This window comes from Galendromus occidentalis, unplaced genomic scaffold (genome assembly GCF_000255335.2).
Source record: "Galendromus occidentalis unplaced genomic scaffold, Mocc_1.1 scf7180000077182, whole genome shotgun sequence".
Taxonomy (NCBI): Eukaryota; Metazoa; Arthropoda; class Arachnida; order Mesostigmata; family Phytoseiidae; genus Galendromus; species Galendromus occidentalis.
This window is the reverse complement of record NW_003805170.1, coordinates 282,599-304,342: the sequence shown is the minus strand read 5'-3', so window position 1 is coordinate 304,342 and position 21,744 is coordinate 282,599. Positions and strand designations below refer to the sequence as shown.

General features: G+C 54.1%; 1 protein-coding gene across 1 annotated transcript in view; it reads left to right on the top strand.

Moving 5' to 3' along the window:
- The window catches only part of LOC100904554 (Down syndrome cell adhesion molecule-like protein 1 homolog), a 136,428-nt gene that overhangs the window by 79,175 nt on the left and 35,509 nt on the right, over window positions 1-21,744 (top strand). Inside the window, exons 4-12 of the mRNA XM_029110953.1 lie at window positions 58-216; window positions 1,560-1,715; window positions 1,809-2,099; window positions 2,492-2,764; window positions 2,849-2,949; window positions 6,073-6,379; window positions 10,368-10,656; window positions 10,784-11,061; window positions 15,264-15,440. Coding sequence (XP_028966786.1) covers window positions 58-216; window positions 1,560-1,715; window positions 1,809-2,099; window positions 2,492-2,764; window positions 2,849-2,949; window positions 6,073-6,379; window positions 10,368-10,656; window positions 10,784-11,061; window positions 15,264-15,440 — 2,031 coding nt within the window. The remainder of the gene's footprint in view (window positions 1-57; window positions 217-1,559; window positions 1,716-1,808; window positions 2,100-2,491; window positions 2,765-2,848; window positions 2,950-6,072; window positions 6,380-10,367; window positions 10,657-10,783; window positions 11,062-15,263; window positions 15,441-21,744) is intronic.

Sequence of the window (21,744 nt, the reverse complement as noted above, 5' to 3'; positions counted from 1 at the left end):
CGCCCCCAGAAGAAAATAATCACCGCCCTTCTGATGTTTACCGTTTCTTTCTTCCAGTCATCAAGCGGAGCTTCACGGCGAAGGTTTTCGAGCGGACCGTCATCAGAGGGAATACGGGAGTCCTGAGGTGTCACATCAGCGACGCAGATCGAATGTACATTCAAGTCAAAACGTGGATCGTCAACTCGCTGCGGCTCAACGTCGGCTCGATAGCTGGTAAGTCTTACGCTGCCTCTAGGACGAGCAGCATTCATGATCGCATCCGTCTCAGTCTTCCGATCCAGGAGGGTCGTCCGAGAGTTTCTCACGGGACGCAGACGCGGCTCGACTTGTGTCCGGAGGCGCGACTCCCGCGTTTGACCGCGAGCCCTATTCGAATCGAAACCAGACACCGTTTGCCGGGAGAATTCACTGCGAAACGAAACCGCTGGCTGCGAGGCCACGAACCTCGAGCTCGATCTTAGCCCCATACATAGCAGAGATCCGAAATGACGCTAAGGGCTTGAGGGCCGACGGTCCCGGGCGTGGAATTCCGGGAGCAGCGAACATCCGGACAATAGCTTGTGCCCCGATGGATGTTTATTGATGGATATTTTTAGTCAGCGGCGTGTTCGCCGAATTCCAACGTTCATTCGACTCTCGGAATCCCGTCGCCGCTCGAGCGTGTCTCCTCCGTAAGCCACCGCTGAACGGAAGAAATTCACGAAAATCAGGGAAATTACGTTCCGGGATCTTCCGCCATCCCGGTGCGGAAAGAAATACACGGAATGTATAGAGATGTGTATCCCCGAACAGCTATTCCCCCTCTTCGAAGGAAATCAGTGTAGTTTTGACCGATGGCCGAGGGGACGACGAAGATTCTGATTCCGATTAGGAATCAAATCTCTGAGAGCTCGACCCCGCCTGTTGAAGACGAAATGAGCCTCCCCAGAGATTTGAGCCAGGCGATGGTTCGGCAGAGGAAAAAGAAGATAAGTCGACGCTCCCTCGGCTCCTGTATCCCGGTCGACTAAAATGCCTACCTCGCCTAAATTATTTATTGGATAAATCTCTCAACAGTCATAAAAAGCGAGTGGAGAGAGGTCGGAGGATAGTATCAGCGGACCAAAAAAAATAAGACTTTGAGACGAGCGTAGTCTCTGGCCTAGTGGCCGTGGACCGCAGCGAGGTTTGCCGACTGACGGCTAGCGGGTCGGCTCAAAAAGATCCACGTCTAATGAACGTCTAACGAACTCAGGGAAAATAGATGATCCCATGATTAAGCCATCCTTTCTGAGAAGTTCTTCAAGTGGGCGGCGCCGAGTCGGCTCAGAGTGACACAGTCTGTTGTCCTCGAATATTCAAATTCCGTCTTATGGCTCCATCAAAGTACATTAGAGGAGTTCGAAAGACCTGCTGAGGCTCAGCGGAGCCTCTGCAAATCCCAGATCCAGAACTCTAAGGAAGGAATTTTGATGGAGACGAAATCTACCCGACTGAAATCAGACACGGAACGGGAGCGACTGAGGCCATGACGTATACATGGAGAGACACTGCTGATATCGTTTCCTTGCTTCCAGTTCACGGGAAGTACAGCGTCCTGCAAAACGGTGGAGATTTACACGTGCGCAACGTTGATTCGAACGATGCTGCTTCGACGTATGAATGCGTCGCACAACATTCCCTCACCGGCGAAACCGCCATGAGCACAGCGGGAACGAAAATTGTTGTCAGAGGTGAGCCACAGCCAAGAACGATTTCCAGATCCGTGTGCTCCCGAGTATTGTCCGATGAAAACACGCTTAGCCATCGAAATCTCTCCGTTGCAGAATCCGTGACTAAGGCGCCGCTGATCACGGACTCACATCGTCATGTCCGCACAAAACGTGGCGCAACTATCGAGCTCTCCTGTATCGCCCAAGCCGTTCCACCTCCGACCTACCAGTGGTTCAAGAGGCTGAAAAGACAAACCGTACCTGTGATCCTTCAGGGCCGTATCTCTCAACACGATGGAACCCTCTACATCCACCAGGTTACCACCGAAGACGCGGGCACGTACCAATGCAACGCGAACAATACGATGGGAATGGATTCCGCAGAGACCGAACTCACTGTCACCGGTACGTACCTCCGACGGTGCTCGGCTCGCATACGTACACGCGCACACTCCCATACAAAGATCCATCCAAGAGCCCGGGCGCTTTCCTATTTCGATATGGGTCCCCGCCGACCATCTGCAGAAATCTCCACCTGGGTTCGTCGAGCGTCCTACTCAGCCGGCTGGCTACGTAAGACGGAGCGACTTAGATACCTACCTGCCCGTTGTCTGGCTGAACATTTATATGTACGTGGATCTATGGATGGGAGTTTGTTCCCGCTCGTATGCGCGCGTTTTTTTATTCGTGCTCGTTTCCGAACAGCGGAATAAAACAAAGAGGGCGAAGCGATAAAGTGAACGAAGGAAAAACGAGATGCGGAGAGGGGAGAACTCTAACCCAAACGCTGTCCGCAGATGCGCTGAGTGCCATGATAACCCCGCGTATCTACCGCGCTGACCTTGGAGGCAGCGTATATCTAAATTGCACCGTCAGGGGTCAACCCGTTCACCGTGTTGAATGGTTCCACAATCAAAGACCGATCCACAGCCAGTATGCAGGTGGCCACGAAGGCTCGTCTTTCAGCTATACGATCACGAACGCGCGCCAAGAACACAAGGGCGTTTACCAATGCTTCGCCTATAACGACGAGGAAAGCGCTCAAGCGAACTCTATTCTCGATATAACCGGTGAGTAACCACGAAAACGAGTTTATTTGAAGGATCGCGACGCCATGCAGCGTATGATTGCCACGAATATCTCTCAATGAACAGATGAGCCGCCGGTATTGATCGAGACGTTCGAGGAAATTACCACGGGGCCCGGCCCCTCCGTATCCCTAAAATGCATCGCTTCGGGGAGACCGTTGCCGCAGGTGAGTTTCGGTGAGAGTCGCTCGGCGGCTGGAGCCATTTCTCGCACCTAGGATAGAGCTTGCCTATGATGAGAATTGACCCTTTCGTTTTTTTGAAATTGAAACATTCGGAAAAGAACACGAGTGAAGAATAATAACTGAAGTGTGAGACATATCGCGACTCGAAAACTCTGCCGTGTTTTCCGAACCGAAATGCGGTTGGGCCATCTGGTTTCGTCGAAAACCTCCGAACGGCAAATCCATCATATACAGCTCGGGATCGTTTTTTCCGCGGATCGTGGTCTAAGAAATCCCGTGCCTTCCGGATGTCTCGTTTCCTTGATCCAATTCCATAATAATTGTTCCGCTGAGCTTCTCAGCTCATCGGTGGAATGACTTCCTAGGAGGTCAATGGGTCGAGAGCTGTCCCCGGAGCGCCAAGGCAAGAGCGAGAAAGTTGCGATTTGTGAGTGGAGTAAATTCTTTTTGTTGACGGCGGCGCAGCGGCCGGCGCGGCGCTGCAAACCCGCTCGGCATGCTTGCTTGTTGTAATGTTGTCGCAAACGGGAAACAAGCACTTGCGCTCGCGAAAAGAAAATAACGAGAAAAACCCTTTCACACGCACCCGCTTAAACTTGTTCAGCCTTTGACAGGCCATTCGTTGCGCGGCCCTAGTCGCGTTGTCCCGAGACACTTTTTCTTAAACAGTTATTGTTTTTTCCTCGAGTACTCTCGCGCCTTGATTGCGTGTTCTTCGCCCGTCTCGAGTGTGCCGATCGTTTTTTTTTCGTACGGATAGGATAAAGCGACAGGTCACAAATTCCGCAAATTCGAAACGGCCGAGCGCGCGGATTACGATTTGCTCGACGAGAACGCGAATCGTATGAGACTTATCAAGGGGAACCACGGCTCCGCGCCAAGGATCCTCCGAGTATGAGCTCTCCGTGGAGGCGCTTTAGGGACACGTAAAGGACCTTCGTAGTTCCTCTCTCGGGGTGATGATGATTTTTCGTGCGCCTGACCGGAGTGGACGAATGTCGCAGGGTGTGAGCCGCTGCTGAAAATACGCACGAGCGAGCGAGCGACCGACGACAATGGCGAGGAACGACGCGGCGCGAGGAGCACGGTCTTCGAGTAGAAGCGCCTACGGGAGCGGACGAAAAACTGAACACCTCTCGGTGTTCGCGATAAGGGCGCCCAGAAAAAGGTGCGGAGCAGAATGGGCGGGGGCGAGTCATGGGAGGGGGGAAATATTCAAGTCATACACATAAAGACGCTGCGAGTCTCGCAACGGCAGCACCTCGTCACGGGTCGCGATACTCCTTCCTGGACGCCTGCCAGAGTCCTGCAGTTGCCCCGCAGGAGTCCGTCATCTCGTTGAGGGAACCTTTAGAAATCCGGCAGCCAAGCTTGGCTCTGCCATTTTTGTCTTCGTTTCGGTCTCACACTTTCGCTGGAGCCCTCTCGTCCTCCAAAACATCTCACAACATCCCGCCGACGAATCGAGGGATCTTTTCGCTTGATGCTGTCGACCGACAAAGAGACACTCTCACAGTCGTCGCCGGCACTCTCACACAAAGAGACACCGCCACCTACATTCAGAGCAGGTTCCGGGGCGTCAAAGGATCTGCGATCCCGCTTCGGTTGGATGTCGAGGTGCCAACTGGACGATCTCCGCGGCTCGATGGAGCTTCCTCGCATCTTCCCGCCAACGATTCATCTCTCCGGAACTTCCGGAGAAAAATTATAGCCCCGAAAACTCGTGCTGAATATCGTGAGCCCCCCTGGAAGACGACTGCTTCCCACGCGGATCGCTCGCTGAGTGAGCGCAACGATCCGCGTGGGAAAAACGAAGTCTCTCGGAAATTTCATGGTCCGGGACAAATAGTAAGAGACGAGCGATGATTGCGACAGATGACCACTTCCAAAGAGAGTTCAGACTCGGCTCGTTTATCGAAATGAGCCGTTTCGGCAATAAAGGAGGGAAATTGGAAGACGATTGCGGTTTATAAGAGTCGGAAAGAGGAAATGACGGGAAAATCGAGCACATCATGATCTCCGGTGCGGGTGGGGCAGTGAGTGTGAGCGAGGGGAGGAACTGCGAGAGAGATGATGGTACTTCCTTAGCTAGCTGACGAATCCGTGTATGGTGGCCGCGGCCGGCGGCACGGCGCTGGGTCAGGGCACGCTAGTCATCATCTTCGAATCAGCGGTATTCGAAACACGTTCTGCTTTGGCATGATGGTCATCGAGTACTGTTCTGGAGCTGCGAGCCAAATCAGGCGATCCTCGTAAGGCCTTCGACCCCCCTTTCGGGCTAACGGAGCTGTGGCTGCGACGGCCTTTTTTCCGCCTCGTACTATTTTTACGGCCATTTGTTAGGTAATCGCCTCTTTCCTTTCCGGCAGCTTTTCCACGCACATACACGCATTGGACCAATATTTTTCTCTCGTTCCGATCGAGGGGCATCGATTTTCCTAACACTCAGACCTTTTGTCCCGAGATTCTCGAGGCTCCGATTCCCCCAAATGCCCCACACCCCTCCGGGTTCGGGGTGCCTCCCCTTTCACGTCAAGCCGACCCTCTACCCAAATCTTTTCTTTTCTCGATGCTCTCCTCCAACGGCTCGCTCTTCATCCACTCGCCCATTAGACCGATTCTCTCTCCCTCTCCTAATACAGCGACTCTCCCCTTCCTTCTCCTCTCTGTGTACTGCTCCCGTTTTTCTCCTTTTCTATTGATTACCGCCCATAACTCGTTTCCAACCCGATTTCCGGTCGGGGACCACCGCTGTTCCGCTTAACAGTTACGTTACTGGTGGTCATAAATAAAATTCGGTCAAATACGAGTAGGCGACTGGCCGAGCAAGCAACAATCCGAGTCGAATTCGCTGTCCGGGCGTCGATGAGCTCACTGATCGCAGCTGTTGCACAACAACTGAGTGCGTGTCCAACACCGTTTTCGCAGCGGTTCGGACTAGCGGAGATTCCTCGCGGGCGGTCGCTAGTCTCGCTGATTCCGAAGAAGCATTTTCGAATTACGGCTCGAACTCTCTCCCCGAAGTTTCAATTCCAGGACCCGAACTCGCAGAGCAAATAATCGATTCAAGTTATTTCAAGAACTTCCGTCTTTCTCTCTCTCAAGGTCACGTGGACGTTAGACGGGACGGCCGTACCGGAAGACGCGCGGTACCGCGTCGGAGACTATGTGACAAGGGATTCTTACGTTGTCAGCTTCGTAAACATATCATCCGTCCGACCTCAAGATGGCGGAATGTATCATTGTACGGCGCGGAGCGATGCAGGCGAGGTTAGCCACTCTCAACGTCTCAACGTTCACGGAGCTCCGTTTGTTCGAGAGATGAAGAACACGTCGGTCCTCGCGTCCGAAACCATGGTCCTCATCTGTCCGGCTGGAGGTTGGCCGATCGACACGATAACCTGGGAAAAAGGTGAGGAGCATAGCGTCTTCTGTAGCTGTCTTCAGGTTCATTTGCGTTCGTGAAACTGCGTACCTATATACGCCTGATTGTGCGGACGCTCCGCACCGAATCAATGTGGCTCGGGTCGAGTCGGAAGGGGACAAGTCCTGCGTCCTTGAAGAACACGGGTAGCCCGCAGCGGTTGCGAAACATTCGGTGACGATATCATTGGAAAAAACTCGTTCAAGTGTAAACGGGAAGAAACGGGAGAACATTCCGATTCTCGTCCGGCTGGAGCTCGACTTTCCCTTTGTTCTGAAGTGAGCCACGTCTCGCTCCCGACCTTAAGCACAGAATCTCACGATTGGCCTGGTTTCGGAATAGCCTCTTCCGGACCATTCTTCAATCGCGCGCTCCCGCTGCTTGACCACGCAAGCCTCTTACCAGTCTCGGCACGTGTGTCCGAGAGTCGGAGAAACAGGCCTCCAACAAGGAATCGGGTTCATGTGTACACGGTGGGGTGTGTTCAGAAATAGAAATCTGATTCGGCTCTGGAGCGAGACGGGGAAGCATGCACAACCCCTTTGGAAGAGGGATGCGAGAGCCGCGGCGGAGAGTTTCGAATGAGAGGGCCTGGAGTGGGCTAAAATCGGGGAACAGGGACGGGCGAGTTCTTCACGGGCCGACGTGCGTTTGTCCACCGAAAAACTAACATGGGGGAAGGGGGATCGCTCAGATTCCCCCCGTCGAATGTGATGTGCCCTCGTGGCGAACTTGTCCGGCTGGACCTCTCGTCTCGCGGATGCCCCAAACGTCGTCCCACCCCCCTCCATCCTTCTCGTCACCAGCCCACAAATTTCCTCGTTTTTCCGTCGATCTCCCTAATCTCTCACATTGCTTTTTTCCGTGCGCCTCAGAAGCCCAGCAGCATGCCGGCACGCTCTCTCCCCATGGCGGCACGCACTCACGCGAGTGGACACGGCTGAGAAATGGTTGACGTGGGACCACTTTCCGGTCATTGCCCAACGAGAATCGGCCGTTGTTCGATTCCCCGTCGCTGCTCGGAGAGATGCTAATTCAATAACAGGCCGCTTGTCTGCCCTCGACCCCGCCGCGCGGCTTCGACATACCGCACCTTTTTGCAGCAGCTCCGTGCCGTCCTCGCTCTGATTCTCGTAATTGTGCGCTTGGCGTGCTCTTGAAGGGCAAACGAGGAGCATCAGAGATTGGCAACCGGGCCAGGGAGAGAAGATCCGCGACAGCGAGGGGCATTTTTCTGTCAACAAGTGGGACCGCGTCATGGGCAGAGTGGGAAACGAGAGGGCGCGGAAGGGGAAAGACGAACGCGCACAGTCGGGAAACGGGGAGCGTATGAGGCCATCGCGCGCACGCACGCGTGTTCTCTTCCCGCTTGTGGGGGATTGTTGGTGAGTAATTGCGAATAGCAGGCTCTAGCATTATGCAAATAGAACGATTAGACGCTCATTGCTGTTCAACAAGACGGCCATGATGGGAAAAGCCAAGGAAACGAGCGTGTACGGGAGGCGAGCCAGGATGGATCGACACGGTGGGGCCCTCGATGTTCATGAACTCGCCATCCCTGGAATCTTGGGATCATGTTCCGCTTAATTATCTCTTTGAAAGCCGTGAACAATAATGAGATCCGCGTTGGAATTCCGACGCGCGATAATCCGCAGACGCCGCCGCTGGCTGCAACTCCAGACGTTCGAGGACGAGCTTTGTCTCCTCGGCTTGAATTTCTTCCCTCGGGATTGCAGCGTCTCGAGGACAACGAGATGAACGAAGATGTTGAGGATGGTTAAGAGGCTTCGATGTGGGGTGTACCCCCACGAAGGCATTATGGAGGTGGAAAGTGAACTCTTCTGAACCGCTTGAGCCCCCATGTCGATTTCCTGTTCAAGAGCCGAGATATAAAAATGTCGATTCTCGACGTAAAATGGATCGATGTGATGATTTCCTAGTTGACTGGAGGAATTCGGAGCGAGACTATAATAAATTTATGTTCGACGTAGGTATGATATGTACGTGGCTCCGAACTTGTGTTTCCTTGGAAGACGCGTTCGGGTGACCAGACCGATCCCGAAGGGTCTTTGGAAGCTGTGCAGCTCAAGCATCAGGCATTAAAAGCTCGTTCGGGGGAAGTGTCGATGATAACATGTATGCGACGGTAATGGTTCGATTACTCAACCCGCTACAATGAGTGAGCTCGGGTCTCGGAAATTCACGAATTTATGGCCAGGTACTAGAAAGTTTTAATTAAAATCCTGACGTGGCACCGTCATCTGGAAGGCTTCGTTGCTGCCTCGCTCCGATCGCTGGGAGGAATAACTTCTGCTATAAATATTCCTCTCGATGTCATCCCGATTTAGACTTGAGGCGGCAAGAGCGTTGCACCAGCCGTGGGAGCGGTTCAAAGTTCGTTCGTCCGAGCGAGACGAGACCCATACAAGCCACAAGTTTTCGTAATGGATACGTGTGCGGCTCTCGTTTAATAGCAGGACATATAGCAGGCATGGTGTTATACATACATTGCCCCTGGAGACAACGACAATGACGGTCCCAGCAGCGGTCCCAACAGGAATGTCTTCGGGGAGGACAAAGGTTTCAAGATGGACTGGGAGACCGGGATGCGTCGGGACATGGTGACCACTACCGCCCCCGCCCCCTTGCCTCCCCAAATATAGAGGCGGGCAGAAGCAACGAAGATGGAAATCGGAAAGACGCTCCCCAAGCGTGTGCTTCAACGAGTACAAGCTGATTTTGGAAAGATCTAAGCATAGAGTCAATATTCGGCGTCGTGGAGCGAACATGAAAATTGGCCCTCAAAGAAAGGTCATGTTTTCATGAGGCGACAACCATCCGGAGGATCAGCGACTGTCCCCCATCTCCCGCAGAAAGTTTCGTTGAATTTCCTCGCGTCCCCCCCGACTTCCTGTTCGAGTCGCGCGAGACGATGAGAGTTCGAAAGTCTCGTGCTCCGTGTCAAATATGCCTGGGAAGCTGTTTTGAGGGTCACTATGGAAATGAGGTTAATTCTCGGCTCCGGGGATCCGTCTGGAAATTGTCATTCCCCGATCGTTCAAGTATCCGAAAAGTTCAGGATTGGATTCCTGAGAAATGGAGCGATGGTGGAAATCGAGAGACAGACCACCTTGTTCCGTCGCGCTACGGAAGAAACGCGGATGTCCCGCTCCTAGGCAGACAGGCAGACGCCGTTATCGTCGCCGCGTGCCATCGGAAGGAACGAGCAGCTGCAGCGAGTCAATTGTGACGCTATTGTTTGTAACAGGGTTCTTATCTCAGCCCCACCGACATCTAAAGCAACACCGAGACGCCATCATTTGTGCCACTGTCTCGCGAGATATTCGCCCGAAGCCGTATCATCTCCGACCAGTCACCACAAAGCATGCGACCTGCGTTGCGATCCAGGTTCTGTTCGACACTCTCCGGCGTCTTAACTGCGAGCCTAGAAATGCAGAACCTCTGGGCCCCATTTCGAACGCGAAACCGTTCCCTAGGTCATCTCTGTGAAATACTTGCTTAGCAAGTTGACTATAAGTTCGAATTGCTCAAGTCAACGGATAGACGATTGTTGAGAGCGAATCGCACCGGGCACCGCTGCCTCGTGCGAGAGGTCCCTGGTTCAAACCCAGGGGCTCGCTCCTTCCTCCGAAAGCCGCGCAGAAACCCTCTGGGGACCGATAGTGGTGTTCGGCCCCATGCTTCCACTTCCGTTCGTACGAATGCCGTCGTGGACTCTTCGGGCCATGGCCTGCGTGGTACCTCGCGTGCGGGGGGAAGGCGGGAGGGAAAGAAGAGAATTGATATCACAACAAGGTAGTGACGCCTTCCCGTAGAACAGCTACGGTATCGAGCATATCTCCAGGAGATCGGGAATGATTCCGCGGCTATCAGATCTCAGAAGTACGAATTATTAGTCCCAGCCCCGCTCCGAGAACCGTCCCGTTCATCAGAGCTGTTTTGTTTCCCGTTTCAGAGGGCATAAGGCTGCCATACAACCACCGACAGAAACTTTTCCCCAACGGAACATTGATGGTTCACGACGTCGAGCGAGCTACAGACGAAGGCCGCTACACCTGTACAGCCAAGAACTCGCAGGGTCAGTGGGCCTCGAACGGAGTGTTCATCCGGGTTCTGGTCAAACCCGTTCTCGTTCCGTTCAGCTTCCCTTCGAGTCTTCATCAGGGCCAGCGATATAACGTGCTGTGCACCGTCTCGAAAGGCGACTCGCCAATCCACATCCGATGGTACAAAGACGAGCAGAAGTGAGTGAAGAGCTGATGTGGAAAAAAAATTGTAGGAACATCATAGCGAGAGAGACAGAGACAACGCCAACGTTGCCCCAACTCACAGTAGTCGCTGTATAAGAAAACAACGTCTTGTCGCTCACAGGCTCGCCTCAACGAACGGCGTCACGATTCTGAACGTGACGGAGTTCTCGTCGACGCTGATCTTCAATGAATTGCAACCGCATCACAAGGGAAACTACACGTGTGAGGCACGCAATGACGCCGGGGTAGTTCGTTTCACGGAAACAATGGTGATTCATGTGCCGCCGTCTTGGAGGGTGGAACCTCAGGATACACCGGTTGTCAAAGGAACCACCGCTTTTCTCGACTGCCAAGCTGATGGATTTCCTCAACCCAAGATAAGATGGACGAGATCGCAAGGTATGTATGTCTGCCTGTCAACAATACACTAACAACTGTCTCCAAACGTGCTATCGACCCGCCGCGATCCCGGGTGGGCTTACAGCCTTCGGGACGCCACTGGGGTGCACCACTACGAGGTGCAAGTATCGCGCCGATAGGAGAGGCGACGAAGGAACAAAAACTCGGTTTGGGCCAGCCCGGCTCGAACCAGCAAAAATTCGGCCAAGAGTGGTCATAGGGCAGGAACACAGCCATGCGGACAACCCCACCCACCCAAGCACTCAGCCCGTCCACCCACGTACGGCACTGGACGAGCTGCGACTATTAATACTCGCGTTCGCCCCCCACCGGACCAGAGTCCCTCCTTTTCATTTCAGCCTCACATTCTCCTTCCGTTTGTGGGCAATAGGAATCCGGTTTGGCCGAGCACCCCCCCTCCCCCCGGCCGCGACTCTTCCGTCCGAATGCGTCGCGAATGAAAGCTGGTAACAGTGGGTCTGGTTCGCTGCTGCGGCTGTCGGGAGGGTAGACCTTCTTGTGGTTTTATGTGTCGACTGGAGAAGCAACTCCGGGGCGGAAAAAGGATGAAACGCAAAACCTCTGGGTCGGATGGGGATTCGAGGTATATACGGTGCGGAGAGGAGTACCAGAGAGGAAGTCGTGTGGGAGAGCATACTCACAAGGGCATGGATTTCGCGGAGCCCGGTGAGAAGACGGCGGAAAGCGGAAGGCGGGAAAACGGATACCACCATGTAGAGGGGAAATTCTTAGGAAGCGAGGGCAGAAAGAGGGATGGGGGAACTGCATTGCAAAAAGAAACGGAAGAAGAAACAAAAGGAGCAGGTTGTTCAGCGAATCCGGAGGTGATTTATATGAATCAGACGAAACCAATATAGCTCCAAGAGGAGAAACGGAAAACAGAGAAACGATGAGGCGATATGTGGCTCCTTCGTGGGCATTCGGCTTGTTGGTCGGGGGAAGCGGCACAAGGAGCCAGGAGGAGGGGACCGGGACGTACATAGCTCTAGAGGAAAGTTGGAAAGACGCGAAATATATATTTATATAACGATGCACACGAGAATTGCACTCTCTCTTCAAGAAGAATGGATATCTTCCCCTGTGTTCACATCGTTGGCTTCCAGAACAACAAGCCGTCTATTCTTCTTTCTCTCGCTCGTCGAACCACTCTCCGCCATTTTTCACATCAGACCTTGTCGGGGTTTTGTTTCTACGGAAGAAAGCATGAATAGGGAGAAACTTCTTAGAACGAACGCCCATTTCTCCGGATTCCTTTATTTCCGAAAGAATTCTTCGGGGGGGACCAACAGTAAGGCCTCGCAAAGGGTCTCCCCGACACCGGGGCTGCCGAAGCTTCTCACTTTCGCTCGTTTCCGAACCCATACGATCGGTACGCATGGTTTATGTCGTGAGCGTCACGCGTCTTTTTTCTGCTTTCGTCACGCAAGACAGGCGTTGGTGTCGGTGGTATCGACTCAGCTCTCCGAACGAGAATCTCGAGTGAAAAATTCCTCCAATATATGTATTCAAAAGTGACGTCACACAGAAGAAACGGTGTCTGACGGTCCGTGACTCCCTTCTGCCCCGGTTTTTCTCCAGGCATTCCTTGCTGTCGCGTCGCCTCATCATACCGAGCGCCTTTGTCCTGTTTCTCCCCGTCTCGCTCTTCCTGTCGTCGTGTCTTGGGTTTTCATCTTTATTGTTGGCTCTTTTTCCATCGGAGCTATGTGGCTTTTCCGTTGGAGCGCGGTGAGGCTACGAAGATACACCAGTCCGCCGGCCGGCTATCGAGCCGGCAGCAGCAGCGGCAAAAGCTACGGCGGCGGCGGCAGTTATAGATACAACCAGAGAGGGAAGATACTGCCGGCTGCGAGACGCACACAAGTCGTGCCGGGGTAGAGATATGAGCGCGCACAACTGGCGACTGCCGAGATTACACCGGAGCAGCAACAGCAAGCAACCGACATAAGTAGACGCTCCGCGCGCAGCAGTAACACACTCACATGAAAAGATGAACCTACTACCAGCTCATGGACGGAGGGACAGACGACATATAGATGGGGGAACGACGAACGAGCGAACGAACAAATTCAATTGTGTAATCGTGCCGCGGCGTGCATGCACGATTACGCGAGCACGCGAATCAGGCGAAGAGAAGTCATGCCACGGAAGTGATGCTGAAAGAGGCAAGGGCTCGACAGGCAGAAGCTCGAGCGAAAATATGCGTACCGAAGCCGACGACAACAATCGCTGCTCTCGCGTGCTGACTCCTGGAGAAATTCGCTCACCGAGGGATCCATCGACCCAATGAATGGGCTCTCTTCGCAAGACATCTTCCGGTGGGTCCGAAGACGCTGAGCATAATCCAGAACCCTCTCAAGGGTCCTCGCAGGGAATCCTGTTGGAGTCGACGAGACATCTCGCGAGGAACGTCGACGATTGGGAGCATGGAAATCGGACGTGGGCGGTTGGGAGAGGTTCCTGGGAGACTGGGATCGGAGAACCGGATGATCATGCGATGGTCTCTTCGGCGAGAGGATCCCCACTGTATCCGGAGAGTACAGAACGTCGCAAGGAGCCAACGTGTCCAGCTGTCGACGTCTTTCTCCATGGTCTGCCCTCGAGTTTGTCACGCGGGCCAAATAACAGTATTCGCTGCAATTGCCACAACCTACCATAACCGACAAACGCACCATAATTATATTTCAGCAACGATTCTACTTGGGCATCCTGGCTGGGGAGAACAACAGCGAGTGAAGGGCTCGGTCTGAGGCGGTGAAGCTCACTCAGCGCCGCATCGTCTTGGGTCGGTCGAGGCCAGATAGCGGCGAATAAAGCGACGCTACGATGAGATGTGTCCTAATGGCCCCGACGGCCGGGGACGGAATGCGAGCCCTGGAAAGCAGGCGACAAAAGCCTAGGCAACAAACCGAAAGAAAATGTTTCCTAGAAGTGAGCGACGAACTCATCGCATCATCACGCAGAGGGGGGGAGGGAGAATTCACAGATCGGGCCCGTGTACGGCCCCGTTTTCTTATCCCGAGAGTCCTCTCGGTCTCTTTCGAAGTCCGTATCCCGATCCGGGAATTGATGATTCGACGCGAAATCCGCGAAAACTGACGAGCCTCCGGATGCCAGCCCTGAACCCGTCCGAGGAGCTTCCTCCGTCGTTGGAGCGATGGCCGCGGCCTCGCTCTCCTGTTCGGTGCATCGGATTTTCCACGGGAACCTGTATGTCCCATCGGGGCGGCGTCTTCAACGAGTGCAACATAAGACCTCTGTTGGAATGCGTCGCAGCTTCCGGAGCGATACGTCACGGAGTCTTGCGGGACATCAAGAAACTCTCAACGCGACTTTCGCTCGTCGATATTCCGCTAGTGATGTTCATCTCGGTGTCCCTGAGTCAGCTCGTCCCTTCTACCTGGAAGTAGGCGTCGCATGAGCTCCGGAACTGAGTTAGTCAGATGAGAGGGCTTATCGAATCTGCCTATTAAGGACGTTACGCGCGACATGGCTCATTGGTAATGAGCGTGTGGCGCATGTGACTCGTCCATCGTCTGCCTCGATGTCCAGGACATTAAGTAAAGCTTCTTCGTCGCGTCCACCGAACCTTGGCTTTCCACGGAGACCAAGCCCGTTCGGCGGCGGTCCAGCCGACCGACCGACCGTCCGCCGGACAGCGTCCGCCAACACCGATGCTCAGCGTAGCGGAAAATGGCGAAATATCACATAAATATCAAGACCGATCGGATTGTTGTTCCTCTCGAACCTCATCGACGACGCGACCATAAGCCTGTGAATGGCCCCGAATTTCTCTCTCCCGGCGCGGCGAACGAGTCGGGAGCTCCGGGAACTTCAAAGTGATTCCGAACCCGAGTTGCGATCCGATAGAATCCCTCGCGAGATGCTGTCTGATTTTCTCGAGTGGACTTCCGAAAAATCATCTGATCTCAATAATTGGTCGATTGTGAACGATCCGCGGCCTTAATGGCCGCGCAGAACTCCTCAGGACCTCGGGCTTAATCCATTGGGGAAACTTTTCTCCTTATGCGAGTGCCCGGTTCGGGCCATTGTTCGCGGGAGGGCTCGATAGCGATTGGTGGGGAAAGGCTTCGATGGGCTCTGTTTTGATGCCGAAATAAGATTCCCATCGCTCTCCGCGTACCGCATCAGGAGTTCACTCAATGCGTTTATTGTTTCAGGAGACGATCCAGCCGGCGACTACAAAGCCATACAGAGCTCTTCTCATTCGCATGTATACGAGAACGGGACACTTATCATACAAAGTGCAAAAAACTCCGACTCAGGATATTACCTCTGTCAAGCTGCCAACGGCGTCAGTCCTGTCCTCAGTAAAGTCGTTCGTCTATCCGTTCACAGTGAGTAACTCCGTTATTCGAGCGTTTTTCCTCAGGATTCAAACCTCTCCGATGCTTCTCTATATTTTTCGGAATCGACGAGAACCGCTCGTGTGGAGGGGCGGGGGAAATGTTGAGATCTGACGACTGCAGCTCTCGAGGTGGGAAGACGGGACAATAGAATTCGAGGACTCGACGTAATAGGCCACTTTAGGAGCAATTTAAAGACCCTAAAGGCGACCGAACGAGCGAGCAAGCAACCACCTCGCGAGCGGGGAGGTGGGGAGGGAAAATCCATAGGCTCCCTCGGGTGGGGAGGTAGTAAGTGTGTGGGGAAACGTTGTCTTTGTCTCCTGGGACGCGAGTGACTGCAGATTGCGCCGCACGTTCCTTTTCCCCCTGTGGCGTTAGCGCGCTATCTTCTGACTTTTCTTGGTGCGGGGGCAGCGAACGAGGATTGCGAGACTCCTTCCAGCATCGCTTCCCCTCCCGCCCAGATCGTCCGTGTCAGACCCCTCAGCGAGTCCGTCTGAGGTCCCATCGGATGTTGCCTCCTTATACTCGGCGGCCTCGGTAGTGCTGTTCTTTCTTTCTTCTTTTCTTCCTTCTTTCCAACTCGGTCGTGCATTGTGTATGCATTGCGGGTGCTTGCTGCGGGAACGACGACGAAGGTTGCGGCGGTGCTTCTTGTGGGGCTTATTTTGCAAATGCGCGAGGCGGACGTCGAGCGTACAAGTCGTAGCGATGCACTTCGACGGAAGTCTCCATTGTTTTTTACCGAAGTTAATAACATTTTTCTTCTCTGTGCGCCGGCTCACTGACGGCTTCCGTTTGCATTCGGTAGCTTTCATGTCAAAAAGCGAAAAGGAACAAGATGCCAAACCAAGAACTGTCGATAGCGTCGAACCAGACGACGCGCGCTCCTCCCCGAATGCTTCCGAGATATCACATCGGGCATTGATCTTTTCGGCCCAGACACATCCCGACATGGGGTTGTCTCCTCTTCGCTCAAAAAAAAAACACCGCGGCTGGGAAAGCACCGCCCGAATCCTCTGCTTCCGATTCTCGTTCCCGCTTTTATCTCAAGTTCTCGGGATATGGATTTCGCACAATCAGCCGCTCGGTGTCCGACGCTGATATCGGCGACAGTATAGAACTGCACCAGAGAACATCCCGAGGTTCGACTTTATCCCCAAATCGAACCGATACCGCCTCGATCGGGGCGCGAAGTTTCGCTACGCTATTCGATGATGCAGATTATCGCTATCGACGATCGTCTACACCCACTGTGATCTCCTGACGTTTCTCGACGAATCCTCTTGACCGAATGCTGTCCTCGTCTCCGGTGGCCCCCGGCGCAATCGCCCCGGCTGGGAGAGCGAGGGGTTCAGGCCATGGTGAAAACTCAGCTGATTTCTCGCTTTCCCACTGGTCAGAGAATCTCCAATAATTCTACTCGAGCCTGCAGTATAGGTCGAATTCACTTCATGGAATGTTCAAGTTCACACCATGCGAGAGATGAATTCTACCGCCGATCGGGGAGCACGGGGAAGAGCGAATCGACAGTGGCTCAGGGTGCCTTGGATAGACGCTCATCTGCGGCGGAATGGCAAGCTTTTTCAAAAGCCACTCCCGATCGTTCCTCTCTCCTAAACGCTTCCTCCTCAACCCATGATTGAATCCGCGACTTTAAAATAAATTCACGCCGAGCGCATCGCTCCGACCGACCAAGACCTAGCGAGAAATCGGTTTTGAAGCGACTTCGTTCTGCTCACTTAGCCGTCGAGACGCGCGCTGGCGATGCCGCCGAGCGCTGTGGCTGCTGTTGTTGTTCTTAAATGATCTGACGCTTTTCACATCTTCGTTGCTCTTCAGCCGAAGGCCTTCGCGGACTGATTCGAACTCTCCTGCACGCGGAGAAGTTTCTCGCCTTGGATTGGTTTCCCACTTTGTTCCGATAATTCACTCTGGACTCGTTGCCTCGAATGGGGCGTGGAGAACGAACAAAGCCAGGGGAAACGGTCCCGAGGAGAGGCCGACGAGGAACTGCGAGGCTAGAGGACCGCGTCTGGCTCTTCTTGTGCGTCGGCCGCGATTCTTCCAAAGTTTCCCTCGCTGTCAATCTTATCGATCCGCCCCTATCGCGTTTTTTGGATACAATTGCAAAGCGGTCGCCCCAGTATTCGCTGCGCCTGCGTGGCGCGCCCGCTCCCCCGACGCCAGCCATCGTTATCCTCCTGTCCTGAACGTTCTCCCGTCTGGATGGTCGAGCGACCGACCGGCTGACTGCCTGAATCGCGCGCTTGAAGTTTCTTCCGCGTCGACGACAACGAGACCAACCGACTCGGGAGGAGAAGAACCGGTGAGACGGCCAATAACAGGAGATCGGGGGAGGGCGCATCAAAAAAAGGCGAATCGAGCTTCAGGCGGCTCGCCGGCTCCACGCGCGGGGCATTTGCAGTCGGAAGACGCGGAAAAGGGATAGGCAGTTTTTTTCTATGCATCGATAATGCCATACACTCTCAGTCTCGCCAGCAGAACAGGAGAAGACGGGGAAACGCCTCACTGAAAGCGGACAAGCGTGGCCGTCCTCCGAGGCAGAGATCAGGTCTAATCGCCATCAAGTGTTCCAAGCGCCTGCCCCACCTCACGATCGGAGATCTGGTCTCGGGATTCACGATCTCCCGTCGAGAGAGTTCACGGCTGGACTCCAGGCGAGGAACAGAGGACTGATGCGTGAATCGTCGGGGTCGAGGAATTCATTTCGATTGAGATCAATTCAGTCGAGATTTCTTTGCTAATTGATGGACGATAGCATTCTGGCGCGAAATCTTCGAGTCGAGAGGGATCCTTTCACGGAAAAGTCTCGTTGAGGAAGCGGCGCGGCGTTGCCCGGCGAAAGCAACGGCAGACCAGTCTGTCCTGGCCGGACGCTTCGAGGTTTCGACGAGTTCAGCCACTGGATTCCCATCAGACTGGGAGCTCCGTGCCGACCTCTCCAGGAAAGTTTCGGACACGCATCGCGAGCATCCTCCGAGACGACCGACCGGGTCAGAAAAGAAAAGCGCTCTCATCTGTAAGCCGGATCTGGAATCGATGGAAGCGCAGCCCATTTCTATTCCATGCACGTTGCCGTACTTCATTTTGAGAGCAGCTCGAAATATTCCGTTCGACGGCGATGGTAACAGGAACGCGCACCTGGACCCACTGTCGGTGTTGTATATTCAATCTGTTCCCTCATTTTTATTACATCATTCTCATCGCTATTCACAATTCGTCCGGATCCTCTCCCTCTCAATCGGAAGGACGAACGCTGTCTCTGGGCTCGAATCCCAGGCTCTACCGCAGTTTGCACTCCGTCGCGAGAGATTTCGATCTCCCGAAGTCTTTCCATGAGCAGTAGGTCACGGCAGACCGCTGTTGCCGAGTCGACTTGACCAGTTCCCAGTACGAAACCTTGAGACTATGACGGACGACGAGAATCATGAGTTAAAAATCGATTTGTCGATGCCGAGTCACAGCCGCTGGACAGAAGGAGATAGAGACTAGTGGTAGTTCGACGACGGCGGGAGGGAAAATCGCGTCAGACAAGCAATGGTGGCAAGAAGATTGAGTGAGTGAGCGAGTGAGTGAGTCAGTCAGTCAGTGTGCGGGAGAGAGGCAATGGACGGGTCGGACGACGAAGAACTCGTCGGATGTTGTCGTAAGACACAGCAGGAAGCTTTGTCGTTTTTCCAGGAGCGGCACAACTGCGAGCAAGCCATCCTGCTTGCGACTAACGCTGTGACATCAATCAGCGCAGGAGTCGAGCAATACATTAGAGTCGCACGGCCGGAGAAACACGGCTCGCGCGGTCCAGACGGGCGGGTTGGGGATTGACGAAACCGAGTGCTGCGGGAGCCGGGCGGGACCCAGAGCCGGCGGGAAATGTCGAAGGGAACAAGAGGGTGCCAGGGGAAGCCACAGCGGCTTTCGGTCGAGGAGGAGCAGGAGGCATTCGGAATGACTCCCCTGAGACAGACTCCTCTTCAGCCATTTTCCAAGATTCCCCGCGTGAGGAACTCTAGCAACCCTGGGCACAGTCCGAGACGATACGATGCTCTCTCGACATCGAAATTTCAGCTCAGAGCCGAACAAGAATCTTCGGAATCGAATCCGGAGCTCACCGATGGGAACTTCAGCTCTTCTCGTCCTCTGGGGAGCGATCGTTTCGAATCGAGAGTGAAAATTACCCTCCCCCCTCCTCCTATTTTTCTCGATCTCCTCAGATATTACGTTTCATCCGACAAGACCAAACGGCACAGTGCCGTGCCGAAAGAACTTGGAATCGGTGGCAATTTGGCAGGAGAGGCAAATAAACCGAAGTGAGCGTTTGGGTCGCCGAGGCTTGGCGAAAAAAAAACGACTGGAGGAATAGGCAAAGCGGCGCGGGGAATAGGCATGCTCCACGAAGACGAGAGGTGCAAATAACCAATCCTCCCCTCTCTTTGCTTCTCCTCCAGAAGCGAGAAGATCCTGCTGGACGCTCCCGTTCTGTCATGCAATCTTCCGTCTATCAGATTGGTCTCTGTGGACTCGTTGACTTCCACTCATCCGGGCAGTTCGTATTGCTTTTCGTTTCTCGTCTTTGCTCCTGCTACAGTCTCTCACCCGCTCGTCCGGGCTCACGGACCCGCTCATAGTATTCCAGTTCTCCGCTCCCCCTTCCACTTGGCGCTGTTGTGGACTCGCCCTCTGTCATATTAGGCGCGGCAGAGGATAGCGGTCCTTGATGACGATCGCTGTGTGATTTGCGTGCCTGGTCTTGAGGGCTCCTCGGAGTTCACTGGTCGCTTGAACTTCTGATAGCTCTCGTATCCCCAGGCGGTCACGCGCCAGGAAAATACTCGTGACGGAATCGGAACTCCCGTTAGCCGCCGGAGTCGTCTAACTGTCCCCCGGCACTCTCTAACCGCCCCGTATGAATAATTGAGGGAGCATAGGAATACCGAAATTATTGGGAACACGACGAGGATTCCTCGTCGAATATTCCTTCGGTCGGATATTCATCAGAATCCGACGAGGTCCCGCATCCGAAGCGTCTGATGAGCATCTGGCGACGAATTTCTGGTGCTGAGAGCCGGATGGGCTCCGTGTCGATAGTTCCTTCAATTCTCTATCTGTGGTCGCAACATGAGCCACAGTGACTTTTGTGGAGAACCCGAAGCTCGAGCGTTCGTCCTGCACTCCGGTGGTTCCACCAGAAGCCCTGCGAGCGCTTCCGCTTTCGGCGCTCTCACCCATCACCGCCCCCCTCCCCTCGTTGTCGTTCGGCCGCAGCTCCTTTTCGACTCGTTGCTCTCTTCGGACGAAAAAGATTTTTCAGAGAGCTGTAATTGCGACATGAATCTTTGCCTGAGGAGAAGCGTCTTGGGGGAGGAACAAAAAACGAGGAGAGGCGAGCCGAACGAGCAGCTAGTGGTATCATTTTCGTGTAAAAATAAGCCCACAGACTCGGAACTCGGACCCGAGAAGCCAAGTCTTTGACGCGGATACCGATGCTCAGCTTTTTTGCACCGTCTCCGTCACTCTGATGGCTGGCGGGTCAGGTCTGCGCGCTGTAGGGAGCGGGATCTCGGGGGCTTCGCCAAGCGGCACGGCCCCCCGAGGCCGAGCTGGGGAGCGGGAGAGGGGGCGGCCAGCAGAACCATGAGGATATATACACATTTATATACGCTGGGTTTATCTCTATTTTCCTTCGGTTGCTCTCCGCCCGTGCGGCTTCCCTTCCGGCATGATCCCTCCATGGAGCGGCAAACAGGCTGCCGGCTTGGCATCCAGGGCATAGCCGAACGGACGTAGCATTAGGATTCATCCTGCACCTCTCCCGATCGCTTCATCATCGGATGCAGCACTCTTATATTGCCGCATCTGCCGCCGCGTAAACAAGTGAACATATGACACCCTCTCCGGTGTGCAAGGCTCTGAATTCATGCCGGCTCCTCGGTGTGACCGAATATCTAGCTCGGCCGTCCGTCGGGGACCTTGAAGGGTCCTCCCAGGTCGGAGGTCGAAGAGGATCATGAATACCTTTATGATTCAGTATATTATAGAATCATTTTCGCTGGATCGGGCTCCCTTCAATCCAGAGACATTCCACTGAAGAGTCCGAGAGAGAAAAAAGTTCAATATCGGCTCAGAAAGGCCTAGTTGGTTTTGGATCACGGACTGTAATCCTCAGCCCGCAGGGAGAGAGAGAGAAATTTTTCCTCGGTTCCCCCTTCCGGAACCCAGGCCGGAACGTGACTTACAGACCCACGATTTCTGCTGTTCCTCCTTCCTCGAG